General features: G+C 33.9%; 3 protein-coding genes across 3 annotated transcripts in view; 1 reads left to right on the plus strand and 2 right to left on the minus strand.

The window, feature by feature from the left end:
* Positions 1-1267: 1267 nt before the first annotated feature.
* LOC119830321 (DNA replication licensing factor Mcm7) lies at positions 1268-7998 on the minus strand. The gene is made up of 16 exons (XM_038353291.1): positions 7837-7998; positions 7657-7760; positions 7437-7577; positions 7241-7368; positions 7017-7108; positions 6629-6855; positions 5783-5965; positions 5033-5217; positions 4625-4793; positions 4028-4180; positions 3429-3595; positions 2874-3040; positions 2331-2442; positions 2043-2141; positions 1842-1962; positions 1268-1430 (listed from the first exon to the last, which is right to left on the minus strand). Exons 1-16 carry the CDS (start codon positions 7865-7867, stop codon positions 1350-1352), a joined length of 2160 nt encoding a protein of 719 aa, XP_038209219.1. The 5' UTR covers positions 7868-7998; the 3' UTR covers positions 1268-1349.
* A 459-nt stretch (positions 7999-8457) lies between these two features.
* LOC119830329 (DNA polymerase alpha catalytic subunit-like) lies at positions 8458-15143 on the plus strand. The gene is made up of 10 exons (XM_038353301.1): positions 8458-8579; positions 8657-8854; positions 9009-9193; positions 9476-9700; positions 9788-10369; positions 10795-10986; positions 11640-11897; positions 11995-12124; positions 12202-14643; positions 14900-15143. Exons 1-10 carry the CDS (start codon positions 8564-8566, stop codon positions 15121-15123), a joined length of 4452 nt encoding a protein of 1483 aa, XP_038209229.1. The 5' UTR covers positions 8458-8563; the 3' UTR covers positions 15124-15143.
* Positions 15144-15236: 93 nt separating this feature from the next.
* Positions 15237-16431, minus strand: part of LOC119830580 (uncharacterized protein CG7065-like) — a 17774-nt gene continuing 16579 nt past the window's right edge. Inside the window, exon 20 of the mRNA XM_038353649.1 lies at positions 15237-16251. Coding sequence (XP_038209577.1) covers positions 15304-16251 — 948 coding nt within the window. The 3' untranslated portion in view covers positions 15237-15303. The remainder of the gene's footprint in view (positions 16252-16431) is intronic.

A 16431-nucleotide genomic window follows, 5' to 3' on the forward strand; every position in this document is an offset into this window, starting at 1 on the left:
AGTTCGAATTGTTTTATACCGATGGAAATCACAAATTATTATACATAATCTGATATCAGTTGCAAGTCAAATTCGGGACACGTTTAATGCTCAAATTTTCCAGTTTCATATTGCATAAATTTGTAATATTAACCTCTACTTCCAACAATCCACGGCCGTGCCTGACAATAATAATCAAAAACCACAACTACAAACAACTTGTGACGTTTATTAAAGGCGTCTACTTTACCAACTTCCCCTTTCAACTTTTTCAATTTCAACCCAAGCTTGGGGCTTAGACGCGAAAAGCTTTTCGGTATCTACACCTATGATAAGCAGAAAATTCTTTAAACGCTTTCGAACAAAGTTTTGATTAAATAGTTATCCGACTCAAATACTACCAATTTATATTCCTTTTATAACATTTTATTAAAAAAAGTTTTATTTAAAAATATTGTTGTATTTAAACTTAAGAAAATCAGTTAAGACGATAGTTGGAAGTTAATGTTGCCAATCATTTAAATGACAATTACGGTTAGCTTCGTGAGGACCGTTTTACCAAAACCATGATGTCCATGCAGTAGCTAATCGAGTCATCGTATTTCTAAACCAACACTGAACTCTCAAATAAATTAATTTATTTGATGCTAACATAGCATCTATAGATACTGACTATAGATACATACTAATATAACGTCTCGTCGTTTTTTATAACATTGCTTTGAAAAATATTATTCTGTGAACATTTATATGAAATAGGTCATTCCTTTTGCGCATTTCCTGCATTCGATTGTTTAAGTTAATGTCAACATATCCACACATTCGGAATGTGAAATTCGGTCGAGAGTCGTGACCCGTTCCGCGACCCACATGAAAACTTTAGCACTTGTCAAGCGCGCTTTAATTTATTTATACTTCTCACTCGCTTACTAATTAACTCTTTACTGTTTGTTTCGCCTGTTTGTGTTTCCTTTCGTCTTTTTATTTTTCTCAATAAACAATTTCATAATTTTGAACAACAGAATGCTCATTTAAATCTAATCAGTTCTTTTTTTATTTGTAGTTCATCAACATTATTAACGAAGTAATAAGAATACTTGTTAAATTGTATAATTTACGAAATTTATTAGTTAATCCTATAAATGCACAAGGAGTTGTAACAAAATATGGAATAACTCTTTATTATATTTCTATCGAAATCATCTATGCGCTTTAAAAATAATTCCTATTGCATAAACATGATAGGAGAGATACACAGATATTTATAAAAAAAAATAAACAATTTCAGTATTTATTAAAAAAAAATATTTATTGATCATTCACAAAACTTATAGCTACATAGGCAAAACAGATCTTATCAAACATCAATGTTACATAAACGTAATTTTGGTCCGCACTTGATTCACTTGCCATACGTTCAAATTTTCATACTCTTCGATACACGCATCCACCTGGAAGGAGGGGAAAGAGTTAACTGAATCCCAAATCTATAAATTTTTTTTTCCCCACACTATACATTTAGTAAAGAAACCCTCATGGATTACAGTAACGTCTTAAAGCATTACTAATTTCACTGAGGCGAAAAAGACAGAGTCGTGTCGTCAAGCGCCATCACTTATCCACACTAACCACCAAGGTTATCTGTTTATATACTAGACTATACAGAATAGTAATAGTTCTCCGTCTTTGGACAATTTCAATTAAGATGACACAATGGCAAATGTCTAAGACAGATCTCCAGTGCATAAGCGTGAACGCAAAGGCGTCAACATAATCTACTAAAAAGTACGGACAGTTTAACGTGTTTAATAACAATATTCCTTGGAGTAAAATTCCCGTTAAAAAGTCAGAAACAAATATACCTGATCGGGTTTAAAGCCCTTGTCCACACAGCGCTCGATGACGTCAGCGATCTTCACCGTGCTGGCTCCGCCGGCCAGCTCGCGCACCACCGCGAAGATTCTGTCTGTTGCGCTTATACCTCTATAATTTTGATTTTATAGTATTAGTACGATATCTTCACAGATATATATATAGAAACACAAACAAATAATAATAAGTACCTTTGAACATTTTCTTCGACGTGTTGCAGCGACTGTTTCGACATATCGACGAGGCGAATTGCTTCAGACACATCTTCCTTCTCAACCACATCCGATAACCTGATACGTAAATATACATATACACTCAATATTCAATTCGATCCTTATTATTTTAAGTAGTGCAATCACTGCATATTAAGTAATATTTAAATGAAATGATTGAGATACAACCTTTAATAAACGTAATTATCATAAAGTATCTATAACTTATATAATGCATATTATGTGAAGCTATCGTTTAAAATTCACCTGAGTCTGGCGAGCGCAGTTGAGAGCCGCAGCACGGCGAGCAGGTTCCGCGCTGATGTGAACGTCACGTCGCGGCTATTGCGCGCCTCTCGACGCAGCTCTACGTATGACGCTGTGAGAAACATAATTATATAAATTATGTCTATTAAGTGGCTTAAAAGTCTTCTTCTAAATATACAAAAAAAAACATAAAACATAACTCTATAGAGTTAGCTACATATTTTGCTACAAATAAAAGTGAGACAAACTAAAACGCGCTATGTATCTTATAGGTACTGCTCTTTATGTGGATTATACACTCTGATCCAGCGCTCTAGGTATTACATTGTACGTGTATAGAGAAAGAGTGTGTAGAATATAGAGATGAATATAGAGATTCACCGCTCGCTGCTCTACTCTAGGTGGCGTTCTCTATATACACCGCTCTAGGTGTCGCGTTTTAGGTGATGCGCTTTAGATGCTCTACCCTAGGTACCCTAGGTAGCTCTACATGCGCTCTAGATATAGAGCTCTATGTATACCCCACTAAGCGAGAACACTCACAAACAATATAGTCAGTGAGGTGAGTGGGCACGGCGGGCTGCTTGCGGCGGGTGAGCGCGACGTAGCGCCGCACCAGCCGCATGCTGAGCGCGCGCACCTCGCTCGGCGGCTGCGACGAGTGCTGGTGCACGTACGCGATGTGCTTCGCCAGCTCCAGGTCTTTGTCCCTAACGAATAACAACCATCATTATTATCATTGAAACATTAGAGGTAAGAAATTAAATATATAGATTGAAATATTTGTGGATCTTCAATTTGAGATATACACTCACATACAGGGACAGATGTCCATAAGGTTATCTTTACTTATAAATAAGATAATAATCACGAAAAAAGTTATGCGTTAATTGGCAACACTAATTATGTTTCACTGTTCAAACCTTTGCATAACTTCCACAAAATTAAAATTATGCAAATTGTTCCAACCCTGAATTTCGAGTTTAATCAATTGATTGTTTTTCATGTCTACCAAATAAATTCACATTGTACAAGTAGTACAATGTGAATTTATTTGGTAGACCTATTGGGCTTGTCCTAATCTAATCCTAGAAGTACCTATTGGGCTTGTCTTGTATGAGCCAGAGCAGGTCGAAGCGCGAGAGCAGCGCCGCGGGCAGCTGTATGTTCTGCTCGATGGTGCGCTTGGGGTTGTAGCGGCCGTACGCCGGGTTCGCCGCCGCCAGGATGGACACGCGCGCGTTCAGACACGTCATTATACCCGCCTGGGGATTGCACAACCTTATATATCAAGTTACTCTACACATTATCAACCGACTTCCAAAAACGAGCGATTATATCGAAGTTGGTCTAGTTTTCACAATTTGTAGGACGTTTAGCATTTTCGTAAAAATAATTGTGTTAAGTGAACAAAATACGTCATAAAACACACCGTAATTTCGAAAATTCCGATCAGACATTTGAATGAAAATAAATGTTACAGAAAGAACCATAAACATAAAGCTAGAATAGCATAATCAAGGAGTTGTAGCAATGTAATACATTAGGCCAAACTTCTTTACTTCTTTATTATCTATCTATATATATCTTTTTTTATGGTTGTTACAATAACATATTTATTTATTTATTAATTTATTTTTTATAACACATTTATAAAAATAATATGCTTATATAGATACAATTTATTCATACATTACCTTAGCTATACTGATAGTCTGTTGTTCCATGACCTCGTGTATAGCTGTACGGTCAGTTTCCGCCATCTTGTCGAACTCGTCAATGCAGCACACGCCTTGGTCTGCGAGCACTAACGCGCCGCCTTCTAGCATCATCTCGCCAGTGAATGGATCCTTTGGAAGACAAAGATATAAAATTAGTCTTATATTCGGATATATATATATATATATATATATATATATAGGGTTTCCCGCCATTGGTATATTGTATTCCCACGGCGGAAAAGCCTGTATGGAACTTATAGCTTTTAATACATTGATTAGGTAAAAATACTCATAAAATTTGTTTTTTTCTCATAAATATATGTACATGTAGACAGACAGAATAACTCCCACATTTATAATTTTAGTTGGCATTTCAATTACTTTTTTTTATAATGACAATGCCGCTTGTTGGACAGAATAATTTAAGTAAGCTTTAACAACTATTATAAAAACCAATTCACCTAATATAAAAAAATTCTATCATATCTATCAAAACCTTGGAAGGCGGACATTGGAAATTTCCTGGAAACAAAACTAGAACACAACATCAAATAAAACTTGCGTCTTCAATACCTTCATAACAGCCGCAGTAAGACCGACTCCAGAGGAGCCCCTGCCCGTGGTGTACTGCGAGCGCGGCGCCAACCGGTCGATGTAATTGAGCAGCTGGGACTTCGCCACCCCAGGGTCACCCATCAAACAGATATTTATGTTACCACGAATCTTCATGCCATTGGGACGCCTTTGAAGTAAAGATATAAATTACAAATACAAAATAAATAAGGTACCATTTTTGTAATGAAGCATTATTACACTGCTAAAACATATTCCTGCACAGTTTTATAAATCAAAAAAAAGTCATAGTATATTATAAACATTATTGCATATAAAATAAATAAAATTATTAATAATGTTTATGAAAAAATAAATTGACTTTCATAATGAAAAAAAAACAATAAAACAAATTAACTGAATACATACCTATCTACTCCCCCTACTAAAAGCAGCAACAAGGCTTTCTTAACATCTTCATGTCCATAAATCTCAGGGGCCAGGCTTCTGGCCATACGAGAGTATAGGTCATCTTCTGCTAGCTCCGCCAATTCCTCCTCTGTCAGTGCTTCAGCTAGCTCACTTTCATCACTTTGGTTTAAGCAAGTTACAGCCTAAGGAAAAATATTTTGAAATAATGTCAAAGGTAAGAAAAAGTAAAAGAATTGTAAATATGAAAAAAGTTATGCTTTCTACTTTTAACTTAAATATATTCTGTATCATTTCCGTAATTTTTAAAAGTAAATATATTTAAAAGATCATTCAGACTTAGATTACTGATTCTTTTAATCCTTCTACAAGTTAAATATTCTCCTGAGCAAGTATTAAACAAAACTAAATTGAAAAATGATAATTCCTCATATTTCTTTTTTGGTTGGTATAACAAAAGAGCATCACAGCATTGTTCCCAAACAATGATAACCTATATTTAGAAATTAAAAACTTTTTAACGGATTTTAATTGCGATTTATTCATTATATCATTAACCCGACGTTTCGAACACTTTACAGCGAGCGTGGCCACGGGGAGACCTCCTCCCCGTTTTTAATTTCTAAATATTGCTCGCGTGAAATCAAACACAAGAAAATACAATGATAACCTATATACCAAATCTTACTGACAAGTGTCCTTTCACGCAATAGTTTGCAATTTATTTTCATGTCCTTCATATTAACTCACATGTGCTTCCAGATAAGTATCAGACAGCAGCCCTTGCACCATCTGTCGGAATCCCGCATTCAAGAGTGGTAAGAACACACCAGTGACCGCCACGTGGTCGCCGGGCTGAGCGCGTCTAGTTGTCTCGCCGCGGCAGTAAACAGATAGCTGGCGGGGAATGTGACCCACTGGCACTTGGTCGGACTATAATAGGAATTAATTTATTTAATGCACCAATAATAAATATATATTGAGATAAAGGTACAGAATTGGCTATAATAGCAGACATATATTACATTCACTGTATGGTTTTATTTTGTTGTTTATTAATTTGATAATAATTGTTGATAAATATAGTCTTTACACATTAAATTAGTTCAAATCACTCACTTATACAGGTGAAATAATAACAACAAATAATTATTTAACATTCTCAAAAAACAACATTATAAAACACAATTCACATTAATTGTAATTTCATCAGGTTTTCTAAAATAAAATTTGCATTTTTTAATAAAAATTACTAAAAGTGTTCAATAGAAATTCAATATAATTTTTTGAAGTTTTTTGTATACATAGAAATAAATAAATCATTAATTACTAATCAGATTTTTTTTTTCATATTAAGTATGTATATATAGTATGTATAACAGATTTTTAAATAAGTATAATAGTTGACTATAGGCTACAACCCCATGAAAGTTTTATTTTTAATTATTGATCCTCATTTTTTTATAAATATGAAATTTTCATTTATCCAAAATGACACGATTGAGTAGCAACTATATTAAACAGAATGGTTCTTAAAAACATTATTAATATACACAACATAAATTATGTACCACATCTATTGCATAAATTACTTACATGCTCTTGAATTTTGAGTTCCTGGAATTTCTGGAACCTAGATCCTCTCGTCTGTAAATGAAGTTGTCCAGCAGTTTTGTTCAGCCGACATTCATCAGCAGTACATGCTGGAGGTGGAGTGAATTGCAGTGCTCTTACTGGCTGGTATGTCTCCGCTCCACAAGCACTGCATGAGTATGTCGCTACTATGAGCAGAGGCTTAACATCTGTGCACCTTGTGACAATACCTAGAATGTGTTTTATTCATTGTGAGGGTTAAAAAAATATAATAATATTGATAATAATTTATGCATCTCTCTCGTCTACATGGGTGTTGTATGAAATAGTTAGTAAATTGTAAAGTTAACAGTAAAAATAATGATATTTTTATCTCTTTACTATATCATACCTCTCACTGTGACTAATTTGCCAATATGTTCAGCTTTTACTTCTCTGATTGGTACTGATTTTGATGTAGATAAATCTTTAAAGTATACTTCACTGGAAATTAAGACACACATTTTAAAAAATCACTAAACTTTAGACACCAAATAGACATGAATATACAATGATAACTAGGAAAATTCAGTAAAAATTATATCATCTAATAGAATATTATGGAGATAAACTTACAATCGTCTTATGAGCTCTGGTGGGTATCTATTTCTAGGATCCCTCATTTCACCTGGAATTCTGTGGTTTCTTGATTCCAACATAATTCTGTGCTCTATATATACATCGAGGGCATCTTTGGCTTCAACCTTAAAGAAATATTTTATAAATATTTGCTCCAAAACAGAAAGTGATTACTACTGACAATAATTCTTACCTCTCTTTGTTTATAATCTGGTAGCATATCATACACTACATCAGAAACCATATTTGTATAACGCCTAGTATTTTTGATTACAGCTTCACAAAGTTCTTCATTCATTTCATGCAAATCATCCAAATCAACTACAAATGCTATCTATAAAAAAAAAAACAGGAAACGTTAAAATTACTACTGGAAAATCGTATTAACTTAACCTAAAGTGATATAAACATACCTGCTCCCTATGTGCTACCTTGGTTAGCTGTTCAGAATATTTAAAAAACTTATGGCCCTCATCATCGGTTTGACAAAAGTCGATAAAAAAGTTTTTAAAGGACTCTGAAAACAAATACAAGTTATAGTAAAATTGTTATTTTTTTATGTCGGTATTTAATGTTAATTATAATAAGTTCACCTTTGTCAGCTGCATAATCTCTCATAGCCATTTTTTGGTATTTATTTAACTTAGAACCCAATAACACAAAAGAAACAGAAAATATTTAGTAAGCACAGAAATTAAAACACAAATCCCAACTTTGACACATTGACAAACTTTTTGGCGCGAAATCGTAATGCCAAATGCCGATTGCCAAGTGCCAGGCGCCAGCTTCCCAAAATAAGGGACATGAGTTCGATATTGTTTAACCAGCGCTGCCAACATTAAAGATAAAGATTGTTTTAAGAATATCTAACGTAAAATTCATAAAAGTTCAAAGGACGTCTTTTTGTTTTTCAATCGATTAAACATTTAGTGCATAAAATTTAAAATGTAACTAGAGCTTCACCAGGTTACCCAGGAGGCATATTTTCAGCATTACTACGATTTCTGCAAATATTCAATATTTTTAATAGCACAATTAAAATGAAGGTAGATAATCTAAATGGAAAATCATGTCTTGGATCTACATATAATTAGGTTATTATGTTTAGCAAAGAGTAGAATGTATATTAATACGGAATCACTAGACAATGGCATGGTAATACCGTAATCGTAGAAAATAATGTCAATATTTGGCGCCAATTTAAAACGTCAAAGTGACAAATATGTGTGGTATGGTTTACAAAACTAGTAAAATTTAAATTGAGATGTATTTCGTATTTTTACATTAATAAATAATAATTTGTTCTCATAATTCTTTGAAATGGCAGACTCCTTAGGTAGGTTGAAGAATATTAGATTCGAAGTGAAGGTATGTTATTGTTTGTTGGTAAATAAGTTTTCGTTTTGTTTACAGCTGGGCAAAGAGCTAAACGCCAAAAAGTAGATAAGCATGGGCGAATGTCAGCGTTTGAAAAGTTGAAAAACCTCAAAAATAAAGGATCAAAGCATAAATATGATGTAGACGAACTTGAAAACGTATATGACACTGTTGATGAGAGGGAGTATAGTGAACGTGTGTTGCAAAGGCAGGAAGAAGATTGGATCGAAGATGGTGACTATAGATAAATTTCTGCTGTTTTTTAAGTCATTTCTATCTACTTTTACTATTTGTAGAAATACTAAATTAAATTCTACTGGTTAGATGCATGGCAGGACAGGTAAATAATATATAATTCAAGCTATAGATTCTATCACATTATTTTTAGATGGTACTGGTTATGTGGAAGATGGACGAGAAATATTTGATGATGATGAAATCGAAGACACATATGTTGCATCAGACACTAAAGAAAATGGAAGAGGTCTTAAAAGAAAAGCCAGAGTGGCTCCAACTGCAGGAAAGGGTAACATTAGAAACCTTTTAGGAGCTATGCCTGCTAAGAAGAAGGAGGTAAACTATTAAGCTCATGAAATGCTTACATAAAAGTAATATTGAAAATTAATAATAAATTTAATGTTAAATAAGGCATCAATACAGCACATCAAAATAAATCTTAGTTGTTTTATTGTGCAACTTTTAAGTAATATTCCAAGTATAAGTTTCTCAAGGTATCATTACTGTGTAAGTAAATAATATTCTTGGCCAATAAAACTTCCCAATGCAACTTGATACCACCAACAATAATTTAAATTGCAACTTGTGTTCTATAATATTTTAATTTTCTATTTACAGGATGTTAAGATATCAGAAGACAACATTCTGTCTGACATTATGTCTGATCTGGATGGTAGTGGTCCAGCAGTTGTAAAACCGAAGCCCTTAGCTACACCTAAGGCTAACACACAATCAGCTAAGTCAGATGCTCAGAATTACTTTAAAACCCTATCATCATCTGTTAAGAAATCTGTTGCTACTGTAATTCTTGATGAACCTCCTGTTATAAAGCAAGAGAAAATTGTAAGTTTTTTCTTAAGCATAGGGATTTTATTAAAGTTTACCACTTCTGAGTAATTATAATGATCACCATATTTCTCAACATTCTAGAAAGAAGACACGAAAAGCCCACCTCTGATAGAAAATGGCAATGCTGCTCCCAAAAAAAGCTTATGGAAAATAGACAAGGAAATAAAAAAAGAACTAGAAGATTCTCAAACACAGAACATAGAAGAATTTAATACACAAGACATTGATTTCGGGGATGATTTCAGTAATGATGCAGCAGTAGAAATCAAGGAGATAAAAGAAGAGCTCCCCAGCACGGCCAATACTATAACAGATGTAGCTGAAGAATTCATGAATGAAGACTTTGAAATATTTCCCACTAAACAACTGAAAAAAGATTTAAAACCATTGCATACTACTTGGAATGAGCAAATGGGTGATAACCATGTTGTGAATTCTATACAGTCTGATGGAAAATTGCCTTTACAGACAAATAAAGATGGTAAAGAGGTCCTTAAATTCTACTGGTTAGATGCATGGGAGGACAGGTATGTGAAGCCAGGAGTAGTATACTTGTTTGGTAAAGTGTATGTGAATCCAGCTAATAAGAAAGCAGGATGTGTGTCCTGCTGTTTGGTTGTGAAGAATATTAATAGGCAGATGTTTTTGCTACCTAGGGAATATGTAAGTATTCTTTATATTACAGGAATATTTCATAATGCAATTTGATTGAATGAGAAAAGTACTTTGGGTGTCAAAGGTTGTGTGTGTTGCGTGTATAAATATATATATACAAAATTCTTATGTCACAATGTTAGGTATGGTAACTAACAATGTGACACAAGAATTTCCCCTCTCTCCAAAATGGCTGGACTGATTGTCATGAAATTTTGTGAGCATATCGGATAAGTCTGAGAGTCGGCAAACATCTATTTTTCAAATGATAAGAGTAAGACAGAACAGCATTTGCCGGGTCAGCTAGTTTACCTAGAAATGTATAAAATATTTTTTGCATAACACCCTTCATTTTTAACAAAATATTGTAAAATTGTCTACTATCCCTTTTTATTTATTTTATGTTATAATATTTTAATGATTTTTTTTTATAGAAACTAGACCCAGTAACTTTAGAACCAACAGATGAAGAAGTGACCATTATGGATATTTATCAAGAATTTAACACTTCAGTAGCATCGGAATTGGGTCTTAAGGAATTTAAGTCTAGAAAAATCACAAAGAATTACTGTTTCAATATACCAGATATTCCTGCTCAGTGTGATTATTTGGAAGTGAAGTATTCTGTGAGTATATTAAATATCAACAATATGGATCTGGATAAAAATGCAAAAAACAAACATACTTCTAGCCTAGGGCTACAACTTACTTGTTTTTTGCAAAGTAGCATCACTACATAGTATAAAACTAAGTCGCATACTCTGTATCTATGCTTAAATGTTTAAAACTAAGCAAGTGCAAAGCTGCGGGCTAAAAGTTGGTAAATAATATTAGAAAAATCTGACAGGCCATCGATATATACTTAGATATCTAGATAAATAGATTTTTTATGCTCATAAAATACATGTACTGGCTAAAAAGAGTAATGGATTAAATACATGTTTCCTATACACAATTAAATTCAGGCATGAATGCTAAGGATTTTCATTTTAAATATCGGTAAACAATGTATACTGTATCTAACTACTTCTATAAGTATAATTGTAGTTAGATACAGTATAATATCAGTATAGACTGATAATATTATAAAGCTGAAGAGTTTGTTTCAATGTGCAATCTCAGGAAGTGCAGGTGTTATTTGAAAAATTCTTTCAGTGTTAGATAATTAAGGAAAGCTAATGGCATATATAATACCATCAGTGAAATCAGGTGGCACGGCTAGTATAATGTGTGTAGCCAGGGTCATACACCTTATAAAAGGCAATTATTTTAATTTTAGGCATCAATACCACCACCACCCACAAACAAGAAATACTTAACTTTCTCACATATTTTTGGTGCTAACACATCATCATTGGAGATGTTATTACTAGAGAGAAAGATTAAAGGTCCTTGCTGGTTGGAAATTGTGGAACCTGACAATGTTCAGGCTAAAGTGTCTTTGTGTAAACTGGAAGCAAATTGTGATGATATGGAAAATATTAATGTTATGAGAGGCGATGAAGATTTGGAGCCCCCACCCATTGTTATAGCTACTGTGAGTTGTCATAATATTATATATAAAAAGCTGTTGAAAACTTAGAATAATTTACTAAAGAAAAGTTTACTACTTCCATATTTTATTATAATTTCAGATTAACATGAGAACTGCAACAGATCCTAAAACAAATAGAACAAAGATTTTAATGATTAGCTGTCTAGCACATAGTAACTTCCCCATACATAAACCACCACCCAACCCACCATTTCAACAGCATTTCTGTGGTAAGTGTTTTATAAAAGAATTAAGGCAACAAAGTGTTTGAATGATTTGAATTTCATTAAATTTGATTTTCTTTCAGTCATGACAAAATGTAACGAACTTTGGCCCCTTGATTTAAAACAAAAGTTGCCTCAATACAAAGCAACAAAACTATCAAAATGCGATACAGAAAGAGAACTATTAAATTGCTTTATGGTTCAGTTTTGGAAATTGGATCCAGATTTAGTTGTCGGTCACGACTTGCAGGGCTTCCAACAGGATTTACTAATAGGAAATATTTTAGACTTGAAAATTCCAAATTGGTCGCGTTTGGGAAGACTTAACAGATCTGTAGCACCTCAAAAGAAATATGCTGCCAAAGATGCCTTTTTGGGTAGATTAGTATGTGATATTAAAATTTCAGCCATGGAACTCATTAGGGCTAGAAGTTTCGATCTAGACACGTTGTGCATTAACGTGCTAAAAATGAAAGAAGGTGAACGTCTTGATGTGGCAATCGAAGATTTGCCTCGTTATTATGAAAGTAGCAATGATTTGTTACAACTAGTTACTTTGACGATGCAGGATGCATCCTATATTCTCAAAATGATGTGTGAACTTAATGTCATACCATTAGCCTTACAAATCACTCAAATTGCTGGTAACATAATGTCTAGAACTCTGTTAGGAGGTCGATCGGAAAGGAATGAATTTCTACTACTTCACGCATTCACTGAGAAAAATTATATCGTCCCGGATAAAATTTACGGGAGAAAAAATTTATCTGATGATCCTGATAATGAGGATAAAGAGGAAACGGGTGTAAATAAAAAGCAAGGAAAGAAAAAGGCTGCCTATTCAGGAGGTTTGGTGTTAGACCCTAAGAAAGGTTTCTATGATAAATTAATCCTCCTCATGGATTTCAATTCTCTGTATCCCAGTATTATTCAAGAGTTTAATGTTTGTTTCACAACGATAAAAAGAAAGATAACATCAAATTCTAATGATGATATAAGTAATTTGATACTACCGGGTCCTAATACCGAATTTGGAGTTTTACCTACACAAATTCGAAAACTTGTTGAGAGTAGACGAGAAGTGAAAAAGCTTATGAAATCACCAGATTTGCCTCCAGAGCAGTATATGCAATATAATATCAGACAAACTGCTTTAAAATTGACAGCCAATTCCATGTACGGGTGTTTAGGATTCACACATTCAAGATTTTATGCTAAACCACTAGCAGCCCTTGTTACAATGAAAGGCAGGGAAATTCTCATGGATACTAAAGAAATTGTACAAAAATTAAATTATGACGTTGTTTATGGCGATACTGATAGTTTAATGATAAACACAAATTGTTTGGATTATGATTATGTTTTTAAAATCGGTAATGATCTAAAGCGAGAAATTAATAAAAAATATAAACAAATTGAATTGGATATTGATGGAGTTTTTAAGTACCTATTATTACTCAAGAAAAAGAAATATGCAGCGGTTGTAATAAATCGAAACAAAAACGGTGAACTAATATACAGCCAAGAACATAAAGGATTAGATATTGTTAGACGTGATTGGTCCCAACTAGCTGCTGAAGCAGGGAAATTTATACTCAAACAAATTCTGTCTGAGCAAAGTGCTGATGAGAGGATTGAGAGTATACAAACACATTTAAATAAGTTAAAAGAAGATCTATTGAATAACAAAATACCATTATCGCTCTTGACCATAACTAAGCAGTTAACCAAAAGTCCTAACGAATACGCGGACAAAAATGCCCAACCTCACGTTCAAGTCGCTTTAAGGCTAAATAGCAAGAACAGTAGGAGATTCAAAAAGGGTGACATCGTGCCCTATATCATTTGTGAAGATGGCACCACCCACTCTGCTACACAAAGAGCATATCACATAGAAGAATTAAAAAATTCTGAACTTCTTAAAATTGATTTTAGATACTACTTAGCACACCAACTTCACCCCGTTATATCGCGTATATGTGAACCAATCGAAGGTATGGACCCGGCGCGGGTCGCCGACTGTCTCGGCTTAGACCCATCCGGATATAGAAATATGATCAAAAAAGAAAACTCAAATACAGAAACTTATGAAGTCGAAAACGAAAAGGAAAAATACAGACATTGCAAAGAATTTACATTCATTTGTGTAAACGAAAGTTGTAAGGCTGAGAATAGAATAAGAGAAACAATAATAAAATTAGATAAAGAGAGTGTAACGTTTTTGGAGCGTTGCCAAAACGAGAAGTGTACATACAAGCCAATGGACTATTTGCCTTGTATACAAAATCAATTGTGTTTGCAAATCAGGCAGTACCATACTCAGTATTACGCGGGGTGGTTATCGTGCGAGGATCCAGCATGCGGCCACCGTACAACGCGCATGCCGCAGACTTTCCAAGCTGGCTACCCCCTGTGTCGACTTTGTGAAAAAGGTCTTATGTTCAGAGAATATACAGAGAAGGACCTTTATTTGCAGATCAATTTCTTTCTGTTTCTATTTGATCTTAACAAACAGAACAACTCGAGTAAGTATACATACATATTACATACTATTGAAGTATTGTAGATATACAATATATTAGGAACATATATTTGTTTTTAATTTGTAGTCATGAAACATTTCACATCTGGAAAATTTATTTACAATTAATTTAGTTTAGCATTTGAAATATTAATGAATATTAAAAATGCAATCATGGGCGACGGAGGCCAGGCGTCGCCATAGTACAGCGAATCGAGCCTAAATTTTATCAACTCTAATCGAAATATTTTATTTTTCAGGAATCAAAATGTCACCTCAAGTCGTATCTGCATTTCAAATACTTAAAGAGCTAGTTGCTGATTGGCTCTCGCACTCTGCGTATTCCATTATAAACCTATCAAAACTATTTAGATTTTTCAGTGTGGATTCCAAAGGTGGCAAAATTAAAACTGAGCCAATTGAAATAGACATATTACCAGAGACTGAACACATTGATGCCATCATGGAAATGGGAGCATACTAACATTTATTTTTTAAACTTATGTATATAAATATATCAAGGTTCTTATGTAATTTTATAATAAATGATGTTAAATAAAAATACACCATACAATAATTAAATACCTTTATTTCTTCCATTATTCATAAACCATTATGGTTTTTGAGACAAGTTTTAAAACATACTTATAATCCTAAGTTAATACTAATAGTAACCCCTACCCCGACCTCTTTGGGATCCTCCGTAACCTCTTCCTCGACCTCTGTAATTATTCTGCTCATAGTTTCCAAACTGCCTATTTCCGAACTGCTGCTGATTAGGATTATTATGTCTGTTTTGATGATTATCCTGTGGTCTTCCATTCATAAAATTCCCTCTAGAAGCTTGACTAAATTGATTACCCGATGGTGGTTGATATGAATTATTAAAATTGCCAGGGGCGTTAAAGTTGCTCTGAGGCATTTGCGGTTGATTATATTGCATATCTCTATTTGGACCTGAATTAAAATCATTTTGTGACACTAGAGGAGGAATGTTAAAATTGCCCAGTGGCATGGGTTGCATTTGATAAGCATTAAAGTTACTACTCTGTTGTTGGTTGACGCCAACATCGAAAAAGGAATTTGTTTGCCAAGAATTATTCGAACTATCGAAACTTTGATTTCCTCCTAAGGAACCTTGATTTCCTCCTAAAGAACCTTGATTTCCTCCTAAAGAACCTTGATTTCCTCCTAAGGAACCTTGATTTCCTCCTAAGGAACCTTGATTTCCTCCTAAGGAACCTGTATTTCCCCCCAAAGTTGGTATTCGATTTTGAGTACCAAGATCATCCAAATGGTTATATGGTTTCCTTTCCATTTGATCCTGCGGGTCACCAAAAGATCTTGGTTGTACAGAAGTGATGGGCGTCGGGTCCATCGTTTGCACGATAGGCGCTGTACTAGCGGCTTGACTGGATTGTATTGAAGCTTGAACTAATGCTAAAAGATCTGAGGCGGAGGAAATGTTCTTAGCGAATTCGAACACCGCCGCTGCGCTGCTTGCTTCGATCTCCGTTGGGGTCGATTTCGCCTCTTCTATTGATTTCTTAACAATTTCCATCTCCTGTCGTATTTGATTCTCTTTTACTTTCTCTGTCGCAGACTTAAACACCTGAAAATAATGAAATTATAATGCAGTTATTTTTAAATAAAAAATAAATAAAAATAAGTTTATTTCTCAACCATATGCACACATACAAACAAAACGTTGGCCCCGTACTAGTTATTAATCTGTATTACAGGTACCGATACCCTTCCATTGGTACGATACAGTTGAAAAAAAAAAAAAAAA

The sequence above is a fragment of the Zerene cesonia genome, chromosome 11, assembly GCF_012273895.1.
Source record: "Zerene cesonia ecotype Mississippi chromosome 11, Zerene_cesonia_1.1, whole genome shotgun sequence".
Classification (NCBI taxonomy): Eukaryota; Metazoa; Arthropoda; class Insecta; order Lepidoptera; family Pieridae; genus Zerene; species Zerene cesonia.